Genomic DNA, 12175 nt, shown 5'->3' on the forward strand with positions numbered 1-12175 from the left:
GGTTCAGTCTTAGAGATGCCCTCTTCTGAGGCATTCCATTTTTTTCAAATATACCACTTTATTCGATCTATTAGGCCCTCTGGAGAACCCCCCCTGAGTGAGCACGTATGAACAATGGTGTTCTAGTGACCGGGGTACAAGAGGTGGTATAGCTATGGTGTATGGGTCGCTGCTCACACCAGTTCACAAACAGCCATACGTACTGGCTTGGGAATGGGGCCTCAATGTTGAGGACTCCTGATCTCCTACAAGGGGGTCCTAAATATTTCTCTGAAAGGTTCTTACCATATGGTATTTGGTCCCTGTTCACCTGGCTAGGATGTATGCTACAACGCCAGGAGAATGTTTCCGCAATTGCAACATGAGAAGTTCCATGTTGCATATATGGTGGGTGTGTCCTCGGCTTAGGGATTTTTGGAATAGAGTGTTTGATGCTCCGGAAGTTGACTGGGTTGTCTATTGACCAACAGCCCAGTTTGGCACTGCTTAACGATTTCCCATTCAGGTGGCCTTGTCTACTAAAGCACCTGGTGTTTGTTTTACTAGCTGCTAAGACTGGTATAGCTGGAGCATGGAAGACACCCTCAGTGTCCTTTAGAAGGATGAAGTATAATGTATTGTGGATTATGATTCATGAAAGAGTTGCAAGTATTATTAATGACCGTCAATCTCCCTTTGAAAGTACTTGGGAACCTTGGGCAACGTATATTCATATTCCTCTTTCTCAGACTGCTAATGTAGTAGGGTCCCTGAGCTTCTCCTGCCCAGCATCATCTCCTCAATTAATCCAAATCTCTCTCCCTCTCCTCTTAGATGTCTCTAAATCCTCTGGTTTATTCTCTTTTTTTCTGCTTTCTTTTCTCTCATCTATTGTGCTGGTCTTTAGGTTTTTTCCTTTTATATGATATTTGGCTGCATGTGCTAGTAATATTGTTTTGGCGCAATTCTTGGTATGTACCAGGGTTGCCTATATGTGAGTTCTATCAACAAGATGATACCTTTACAAGTTACAGCCTTACCACTTTATGGGTTTTCTCATTTTATTGTTGTGGTACATCCTTCATAATGTTATTGTTGTTTTACTATAACAATTGAGGGCTTAATCTCTGTAACTAAACATGTGTATTGTGTACTTTCATATTTGGCACTGCAAGGCCCATATGTTGTTGTTAAACTTCTGCTTTATCATAAATAAATACAAACTATTGAAAGTAAACTATCAAACATATTTGACCAAAGGCACTAGATACTAGTCTGGTGGATCAATGTTCCTTTCATATACAATCAATCTACTGTTTTCTTACTGGTACTGGAGGTGTTTGTTGCATGCCCCCCTTTTATTGCTATATGTCCAAATACAAATTGGGTAACCTGATGTCATCTCAGGTAACAATTCATGCTTTGGCAGGTTTGTACAGATGATAGGGAACAGGTGGATCTAGTGTCTATGGCTAGTTTTACAAAGTTGATTCAGATTCTAGCAAAAACATTAAGGCAAGGTGCATAGTGCAACAGCTCAGAGCAAATTGTTACATCAATGATTTTACTTTAATCAAGTGAAATCTGGTTCTATGATGCACAATTTTATTGCTTTGTGTGTTTGGATAATTCAATAAGCCTGATAGTGAGGATTCTGGAAAAGAAATACTGTAAACATTTATTGCACATACGTACATAAGTACATGAAGCCCTTAAAATTGTGTGTTTACTACAACTTAATAAAACATGTTCCATGAACTGGTTCTTTAAACAGCAAAAGAATGAATTTATTTAAAGAGTTCAGCAGATCAAAATCTGTCTCATAAAGAAGAGTTTCATCCATTGCAATGTTTAATTTTAATGATACCTGAAGGAAAACCATATAAAAATACTATTTTTCTTATCTGCACTGCATTTACAACACTAAGAAATATACATAGCAATGTTGATGGCTTGAATTGTACGAGTTACATCCCAGTAGCATTTACATTTTCCTTTTTGATCAAAGATTCTTATTAATAAAAGTTCAGAGGAATTAGCATACAAAGGATAGTTACTTCCTTTTGCTCACTGAAAAAAAGTGAACGTGCAATTTAAACTTTGTACATATTCTGTAATCATATGAAATATTTGTACAGCGATCTGGAAATATTATCAAATGCAAAATGCAATTTCATTAATGGACAAGTGGTAGTTCAGCAATATATTAAACTTAAACATCCTGCCAAGCCTCCTACTTTCTGAAGAAATCACTGTAGCTGGGCAATGTAGAATTATACAGCTCTGTGCGAGACTCAGCTGCAAGTATGAGCTCATCCGTATTGAGTGCATAGCTCGCCATGATGGAAAAAAGGGCTGCTATTCTGTCTCCCCCAGGAGCATTATTGGACAATTAAAAAAAAAAAAACATTCTATAGATGGATAGAAAGTCTGATCAATCTCAGCTCTGTAAATGCCTGTAAAAGCTACATGTCTGCTTATAGGCATTTGGAGGGCATTCAAACTCTACTGGATTGTTTGTAAATTTTCTGTAAGCACCTAAGCTTAAAAAACAATGCAAGTCAATATATTTCTAGTGAAGCAACATGAATGTCCACCATATAGTCTTATGTTTACTCTTTTTCCACACTAATACAAAAAGGAAGGTGCTCAATTAACCCACATAATGCTAGAAAACTGCTAGTCAAATGCCTTCTGTTAAAGCCCATTTAAACTAGGCCTTAAGAGAAAATATTTATGTTGACAAACTGAAAATTCTTACATTTTAGTATTTTTTTTGTGGCGAGAGATCAAACTGCTTCAATCAGGCAATTCGTAGAGGTCTGGAAAACCAAAAATTACCCAATGGGAAATGTTTCCATTTTTAATCTAATTAAAATAGAAGAAAATCCCTTAAGATTACACATTGCCACACATTGCCACACTAATTCGTTTTTTTAGATAAAAAGTTTAGAACAGTCAGAGCTATGAAAGATAATTGCCGATTGGATACATTTCTTTGCTGCACTTTACATCTTGTTTTGGGTTTAAATATACCTGTGTTGGCATCCAAGTTTAGTGCTGATCCAGTAATTGAGTAATTGATGCAGGCAAGAGGTCTACTTTAGTACATGTTAACAATGTTAAATTTACATAATACAGTATGACATAACAGAAATGATACCTTCAGTTCATTTTTATCTAACATTACCCCATTGTCTTCATGAAGCTGAAGTTTAGCTTGTTATGGGGGGGGGGGGGGATACAGCACCAAATTAGTAATGTGTAATGGCATGTATACTATTACATGCAGCCTGCTGCTTCTAGAATTTTTTTTCCTTTCAGTGCCTCCTTTATAGCTGTCTGATACTGCTCTGAGCAGCTGTCTTCCAGCGCTATGAGGGTTAACAGCAGCCACTGCTGAGACAGGATCGGCCACTCGCCCACCCCCTTCTGCCCTCTCCACCATTCAGATTACTCTTATTACTATTCTCACACAATGCATTACATTCTGTAAATGAAGGAAGAGCAGTTGAATGACAATATCTCCACCGCCCATTTGCAGACCATGATGCATTTTGGGAGAATAGTAATATACGGTAATATGAATGGTAGAGAGGGAAGAAGGGAACATGGGAGTACTGCAATATTTCTCAGTAGCAGATGTTAACTCTCACAGAACCAGAAGACAGCTGCTACGGGCAACATTTGGCAGCTATAAAGGAGGTCATGAAGGGAAGATATATTAATTCATATTTTTTTTTACCAAAAGCAGCTGCCTGCATGTAATACAGTGGTTCTTAACGCGTGTCCTCAGGACCCACTAACAGTTTAGGTTTGCAAAATAACTGAAATATATCACAGGTGATATGATTTGCTGCTCAGTGATTGCAGTATTCTAGTCTGCATCTCCCCAAGTTAATACTTAAAACCTGGCTTGTTAGTGGGTCCTGAAGACAGAAGTTGAGAACCAATGATGTAATGGGATACACACCATTATACACAACTAACTAACTAACAAGGTGCTGTGTCCCAAAAAAGTAAACTTCAGTTCAAATAATAAATAACCTAAAAAAGATAGGAGCATTCACATCAATATATGTTTCCACAATGTATCCAATTAATAAGGGAAAGAACACCACCACAAAGCTTTTTCAATAACCAAACATTTTTCTTGTCAGTTTGCAATGCATTCCTTCCATCTCCAATTTAACGTCACCTTGCATCACCAATTCACCAGGATCCAATACCCGGGCTTGTTTTGCAAAATAGAGACAACCGAAGCATATACTATATAATAAATTAATATACCCCCACCCTAAACTCAGTATAGCAAATAGCAGGACTTTTTCTTATTGCTGAAGTCACTAGAATTTGCAGGTTCACACGCACATGTACACATTTTACACAAATGCTTATGCACACAAACACACGTGAACCAGTACAGAGACAACGCACACACAACAAATAAAAATAAAACAGGTAAAATAAAATTGCCTTTGTCCTTCTCCAAGCTGATAAGCTGTTAAGAATTGGTATGGAATGCTGGTTTTTAATGCGTTTCTCATGGGTAAAGTTTTCTTTCTTGGTTAAAAATACATTCAACAGGAAAAAAAACATATAAAATTATATATATATATTTTATATATATATATATATATATATATATACAAATACTTTGTCATCATTTTAGCATAATATACATTTACATAAATATTCCTATAATGCTAAAGTTCAAAGAAGCATAATCTCCTCCTCTTCATTTTTTTTTTTTACTTTATGGATTCAATTAATTTAAACTCAGCTTTGAAAAAGGTGCTTGAATAATACAAAAGTAAGCAATACCCAAGTAGGGTAGCAGTTCTCTAATTTGCATAACCAGTAACGTAAAACATCCACAAAAAAAAACATAAAAACAAGAAGTTAAAATAAAATAAAAATCTAAATAAAAATCAAAGCATTTGTCTACTCTTTTTACTTCTTTGAAGCACAACTTATATTTTCCAGCAAGATAATGCCAATGGCTTTCTGTTAATGTTACCTACATCTACTACCTCCCTGGCATGAAATATATTAATAACATTGTCAAGCCTTCTCTTCATAGCACAAAAATGCAACAAAAGATCACACACACTCCCACACACACACACAAATAAAAAGAAATAAACCTAACAATACCCATTATAAAAGAAATAATTTGAACAGCATAGTAAAGATCTTACAATGTCTACTTTAAATACTGCTCTTAGGAAAAAATAAAAATCCAGTGCTCAGATATAGATATATGGATGAAAATAACACTTACCAAGCCCTCTGTAAATTTGCCTGAATTTAACTGGCCAATTAGCTATTTAAAAAAGCAGCACAATGTATATAGTTTCAGAAACATTGCCCTCATTTCTACTTTATGGCAGCTATTATCTATTTTTGTTTATTTTTTAAGTTACCATTTCCTCTATACATCTGTAAAGAGATCATCTTAGAAAGGAAAAAGTAATTGCAGCATAACTATGGCTGTAATTTATACTGTAGCATAATTAGTGCTTAACAATCTTAACAACTGCAAAGATCACGCTGATCAACCTAATTTTTTGTCATTTGACACATATGTAGAATCTCAGATGCAAGAGAAGCCAATGTCTTTAAGTAGGGGTGCAGGAATTTCCATTATTTCATGTGCGTGGTTTGACAATGTGACCAACTTTGTGAAAAGAAATTGAGTGCCCCACTAACCGCATTTTCTTACCTCCTGTCTTCATCCACTTAATCTCATGTGACCTCTCCATTGTCGATACCCCAAACCACCACCCCAACAAACCAAAAAAAAATAAGAAAACTTTTCTACAGCTATGTTACAAGCAGATATGTATGAGCCAGTTCTCCAAACTTTGGTTCTAAGAAAACACTTGGTCAGTTGTTACAAAGGGAAAGTGGGAATGTTTGTTTTGGCACATTGCAGGAGACAGGAGTTCGTCTCAGTAAAGTATTGGCAGTACATGTCACACAATCCAATGAGCAAGTGCACGTTTCTAGTTTATTTTAGTTATATAGCAGGCTTTAGTCTTTTCCCATCCTCTTGTCTGAATAATTTTCCTTTTAGAAAGGAAAAAAAATCCATGGTATAGTTGTCAAGGCAAACCTCACACAGTTTGATAGAAATTATCTGCCTGAAGGTTGTTCTGTTTTTGCATACTGTAGAAGCCACTGTATCTAGAGTCTGGGTCTGCCATTCTTAACATCCTCTGTGAGCTGTCCACTTGTACCATAGTTCCTTTCTTGCAGTCCACATACACCAGCTGGTTGTTCAAGCAGGTTGGCTGTTTCAAACATAAAAGGTATGTTTACATTCAGTGTCAGAAGAGGGTAATATCACAGTTGATTACACACAAACATTGGTCTGTACAAATCTAAAATTGGCACCATCAATCATCAGTCTATGAATGGTGTCATAATCAATCAAATCATGCCTCCAATTTTCACCACAACACCCTCTTTTGTTCCATTTATTACTTTATTTAAAAAAAATGGTTCTAAAAATGCCACCTTTTGAAATCCTGGGAACTTTACTGAGGTGGATAGAAGCAATAAAATAAATGAAATACGCTTTTATTGGAGAAAATATTACAGTACCTGCAGTGCCTGTCAGCTTTCCATTGATTTGTACAGTTTTCTGGCCACAGTTGATCACCCATGCATACTCTCTGTATAGAAATGCTGATTCTTGGTGGTGTATGGCCCATGTCTTTTAAATAAGTACTTACTGATCTCCTTAGCTCCCAACACAGTGCAGCATTTCAACTTCAAAATTCACAGCAGAAGCACTGAAGTAGTTCTCAGTCCTTTCCCAGCAGTGCCTTGACAGCCTTCCAGACATTAAATATTTAGAAAACCGTTGGGAGGAAGCAGCAGAGGCTGACCTGACTTGAAGAATTTCAGTGCTTCTGCTTTGAAATTTGAGAAAATATTGATATATCTGCAGCTACAGAGGTCAGTGATGTTTTTTTTCTAATCTAATTTACTGCTTGACAAGAATATATTAATACTTGCATATCCATAGTCTGACCATGATTACACTTAACATTTAAAGGTGAACGCCAGGTATAATCTTGATTTCATACATATGTTGGTCCAACTTGCAGTGCAAGTATGCATATATTATCCTGGAAGGGTTACCAGGTAAGTTAACAATCACTGTAGTAGTTGGTGCTACTACAGTGATAGTCGAGATCTTCTGGGTCCTGCTCAGATTCTGTGCAGCTTCCTCTCTACACACTAACCACAGTGGGTTGCTCGCTTGCCACTGCCGCCATTACATTACCGAAAATACCATATACATAAACAGGAGCTGCTCTTATTAGGTGATACAGTTGAACCATTAGTTTTGCATTTTCCTTCTTAAATCTGCACAAAGATCCCATCAGTTAAAAAGATTTAAAAAAGTGTGGTTTTCCAAATACCTGTGAAAATGCTATTAACTGGTACATGTAATACGTATACATGCAATACAAATTTGCTTGACTGCACCAGGATCACCATTCCGCAAAGGTATATTTGACAGAAGCTTTACATGTCAAACTGACTTCCACTATATATTCCACAATATGTAGCATATCCTGATATTGCACAGCAGCTCAACTTTATCCAGATAGAAAACGCAGATGACCATACATGGTGGCTAGTGACTACAAATTAGTGCAGTTAATAGATTTGTTTTGTTTAAATTTGTTCCAAGATTCAATCCTATTAGACATATTTTGAGAGACAAGCTAAGCTTTACAAACTGAAAGTTGCAATTTGAATGCCATTTAAGAATGCATTCTTATACATCAATATTTCATCCATGTGCATTACTGTACCTGTATAAAAGGGTTAAGTGCACAGGAAAAATGCAAATGTTCTCTTGGAATGCCTAAATCTTACATTCCCTTGTGGAATGTTCTGAATGTGATTGTGTGAGCAGACATGCAAAGCAAGCGATATTGCCTTGGGCTGAAATTCAAATATTCACGATATTACTTTTCTGGTTTAGTACTTTAACTTGCTTCTCTTCCGCAAGGCAATGGCAGCATGCTATGTACAGCTATTTCATATAGAGAAACATGCAAGTGTATCACAGTATTGGGGGCTAATTTCTAAAGAGAATTTTTTTTTTTTCGAGTGGCAAAATAGCATACAGCACATTTAAAGATAATCATATTAACAAGTAGAAACACTGTATAATTCTACTTGCAGTGGATGCAGGGTGATTATTCAATGTTTAAAGCATACAAGTCCAACACAACTGGCATATGGGCTACTACCCCTGTGGATGGTGGGCCATGAGCACCACTGAAATGGTTTATCTTAGCCCATATGCTTTAAGATGTGGGTCCAAAATTATGGTGCACGTTATTAAAATATTTGTTTGTGGTAATGATGTGCTTTATGGTTATGCAGGAATTGGGATGAAAGGGATGTTTTCTGCAGATAAGTTGCTTCAAACTACCCACAGTCACGTTCTCATGTTTTAATTAAATAGGTCATTCATTCAACAGCAAATTATGCACATTTAACTGCAATAGATCCTAAAGATATTGATTGCAGTCATTAAAAATTTGATTGTATCCAAATAAACAAGTGTTATATATATATATGTATATATTTGCAAAGAAGTGGAGGAGAACTGCACCCGGTGTACAAGTGCCAGCAAACAGGTCTTCCCACCGACCATATATATATGAAAAAAGCTCAAGGGTTGCTGCACTTAAAATCATTTCTTTATTTTTCAAATATCTTCATAAAGGTTACATACCTAAAAAGTATTCAGACATGGATCATATCATCCACTTCTGAATACTTTTTTGGTATGTAACCTTTATGAACATATTTGAAAAATAAAGAAACTATTTTAAGTGCAGCAACTCTTGAACTTTATATATTTATATATATATATATATATATATATATATATATATATATGCCATATGACACTGTGCCAAAACCAAATTCTTAATATTTTTTTTTGCACAAATAGAGCTTTCTTTTGGTGGTATTTGATCACCTCTGGAAATGTTTATTTCTTGCGCTTTAAATAAAAAAAAAATAACGTAACTTTTGAAAAAAAAAAGTTCTATTACAAAACTTTGTAAATAAGTTTTCTCCTTCACTGATGGGCACTGATGAGGCTACACTGACAGGCACTACTGATTGGCACTGATGAGGTGGCACTTATATGCAGCATTGATATATATCACTGATGGGCACTCATAGGCAGCACTGATAGGTGGCACGTATAGGCGGCACTGGTGGGCACTAATGGGCGCCACTGGTAGGCAGCACTGATCAGAGGTGTTGGCAGGCGGTGATGCCTGCCAGCACCTCTGATCAGTGCTGCCTACCAGTGCACAGAGTGCCATCCCTAATGGGCAATAATTGCAATCCCTGGTGGGCTCTAGTGGGCTTAGCTGGTAATCATGGATGGTCATCCTTGATGGCCATGGGTGGGCATCCTCGGGGGCTGCACTGATAATCAATGCAGACCCCCCTGTCAGGAGAGCAGTCGATCGGCTCTCTATTTGTGTCTGTTAACGGCTTTTCCTGTTTACACTGTGATCAGCTGTGATTGGACACAGCTGATCACATGGTAAAGAGCCTCCGTCAGAGGCCCTTTACGCAGATCGGAGATGCGGTGTGTCAGATTGACACACCACACATCGCAATCGCGGCGTATACTGGTATCATGTGGACCTTACTGGAAGCGTTTAGCATACAAATCGGCTGCTTGGTTAAGCCATTCTATATTGCCAGTTATATGGGATGCAGAGAAACTTTAGTTAGAATTTACCACACACAAAGCACAATAACCTATATTTGTTCCTGTTTTCTGTTACATATAGGAGTTAATTTGGGAAATATAGAAAAATTAAGCAGACATTACTTTTTTGACACTTGTGATAGCTAGCAAACTAGAGAAAAAAACAAAAAAGTAAGAAAGACAGATAAATCGAAAAATTACAAATGCATACATATATACATACAATTTATATATTCTCTCACATATATAGCAGGAATGTTATACCTTTGTAGGAGTGCGGTAACAAGGTACTGGAATCCACTGCTTTTTCTGATTGATGAGAAGGAGGACTATGATGATCACAAGTGCTGTCATTATAGGGACTGCCACCCACGCAACTGAATGAAGAGACGCATCTTCACTGGGCCGAGGTCTGTCGCCTTCCCTGTAGTTAACTTTAAGATGACCCATTTCTACAAAAATTTAAAAATAAACCATCTGTTGCAGCAATGCTTAGAAGAGGTTGCAGTATGTAAAAGAAATGTCATGCTAAAGCTCATTTCCACCTAATGTGACCCCCCCACCCCCACCTTAAATGACCCTTTCCTGCTCAACATCCCCAGCATTATCTGTTTAAATCGCTACATGTATACTTTTTTCAAGGTTCAGTTGGTCATGTTCCTCCAGCACTGGGCAGGTCCTGAATGCTGCATTGAACAGTGCCACGCAATGAAGAGTCACCACTATATGCAGGATTCTCCTGTACATCCAGGGCAGCTTGATAATTCACCCCTAGACACCTTGGGCTCACAAGAGGTGATTTGAATGATGCTTTGCCAGCATAGTGTAGGTATAGGTGGGTGTCATTTAACCTGGAGATGAGTGGTGAGTCTGCAGCAGGAGCTAAAAAAAATTCACCCTTGGCTGACCTAATTACTTCTTAAAACTCTAGCTAGAATTGGACTTAAATAGACCAGGGGTAGCTATTGGGATGTACTGAAAAAAAATTCTTAAAAAAAACTTTCATTGAATCTTCAGTATTTAATATCTTCAATATTTGTTGGATGCAGAAGGAAATAACTTATTAGTCTTTGAGAATAAATTCCATTAAGACCCATTTCACACTGGGGCGCTTTTCAGGCGTTCTAGCGGGGAAACCCACATTCAAGCGCACAAGTATGAACCCAGCCTGAGGCTGAGAATGGCATATATACATCTTATGTAGTAAACACAAATGCCCAATAAATAACTATTAAATATACAGAAACTGCTGTACTGACCTCTATGGTGAAGAATATCATTCTCACTGGGTGTTGGCCACTGAGAGCTATCGTGTTCATTTTTTCCTCTGTGATTTGTCTTCTCAATAGGGATGTTAGTAGGTTCTGGAATATACATCTCTGCAAAACACGGATATCATTTATGGATCTATTTGTTTTTCATGTAGCCGTCAGATCTTTCTAACATCCTAAACCATTTAACCTCAGCAGGGGCAAATTTCAATGACATCATGACTGGAGGCATTTTTGGTTTCTATGCAAGCCAAACTTTGTTATTTACGCACAAGTTGAAATGTATTTACAGTAAGTGTACAGTATTATGTTGGTATAATTATTAATAGCAGTAGTATTATCCACTGATATATTGTTTTACTGTATTTTTCAGCAAGCAGGTTGTCAAGTTGACCATATACCTTGCAACCTCTTTATTTATTGAATTTTAAGAAAAATATATTTTAATATTTAGAATGTCATGTGTAGCCAACTTACTGATTTTGCCTGACAACTGAGCACAATAAGGTGTAAGAACATACCTGGCTGACATCCCACATTGAACATCAGTGTCTAAAAAAAAAAAAACTATCGATAAACCAAAGATCATTTCTATACAATGGCACATCAGAGGGCTTTAGGGTGCATTGATAGACACATTTGAATAGGGAGAGGGGGAGGGTGGGCGGGGGGAGTAGGGATGTGGTAGATCCCTCCTAATGGCCCCCCCTTTCACCCACTTGTCTCCCCCCCTCTTTTTTTTTTTTTTATTCTTTTTCTTCTTTTTTTTTTTTGGCAGCAAATATCACTTAGAAATCTAATTTCTAATTTAATAAGTTCTGCATAGGGGGCTTTTGATGAAGGGGATTAGTCCAGTCATAGCCAAAAATGGGGAGGGTTTTTTTTTTTTTTTTTTTGGGGGAGGTAGAGGTAAGGGGTAAGAGGGGCCCTCATTTTGCTTTAGGAGGGATAAACACATATAATGGGAAGGTTATTGATAGCTTCCTTTGGCAATGTTGGTGGTGGTGGCTTTTCTTGTTTTTTTTTTTTTTTCTTTTCTCTTATCCTTCTCCTTTATTATTATACAGGGGTAGGGGCAGAATTAGGAAGGTTGGCACATATATAGAAATGAAGGGAAGGGAGGAGAATTGCCTCCCTCTATCACTTAGAAACA

The 12175-nt window shown here is 37.1% G+C and overlaps 1 protein-coding gene across 2 annotated transcripts in view; it reads right to left on the bottom strand.

Annotated features, from left to right (window-relative positions):
- Positions 1-4720: 4720 nt before the first annotated feature.
- The window catches only part of CRIM1 (cysteine rich transmembrane BMP regulator 1), a 945688-nt gene continuing 938233 nt past the window's right edge, over positions 4721-12175 (bottom strand). For both annotated transcript variants that reach the window (XM_040350800.1, XM_040350799.1), the window contains 3 exons: positions 11011-11130; positions 10016-10203; positions 4721-6275 (listed from right to left, as the gene is read on the bottom strand). In XM_040350800.1, coding sequence (XP_040206734.1) covers positions 6099-6275; positions 10016-10203; positions 11011-11130 — 485 coding nt within the window. In that variant the 3' untranslated portion in view covers positions 4721-6098. The remainder of the gene's footprint in view (positions 6276-10015; positions 10204-11010; positions 11131-12175) is intronic.

The sequence above is a fragment of the Rana temporaria genome, chromosome 4 (assembly GCF_905171775.1).
Source record: "Rana temporaria chromosome 4, aRanTem1.1, whole genome shotgun sequence".
Classification (NCBI taxonomy): Eukaryota; Metazoa; Chordata; class Amphibia; order Anura; family Ranidae; genus Rana; species Rana temporaria.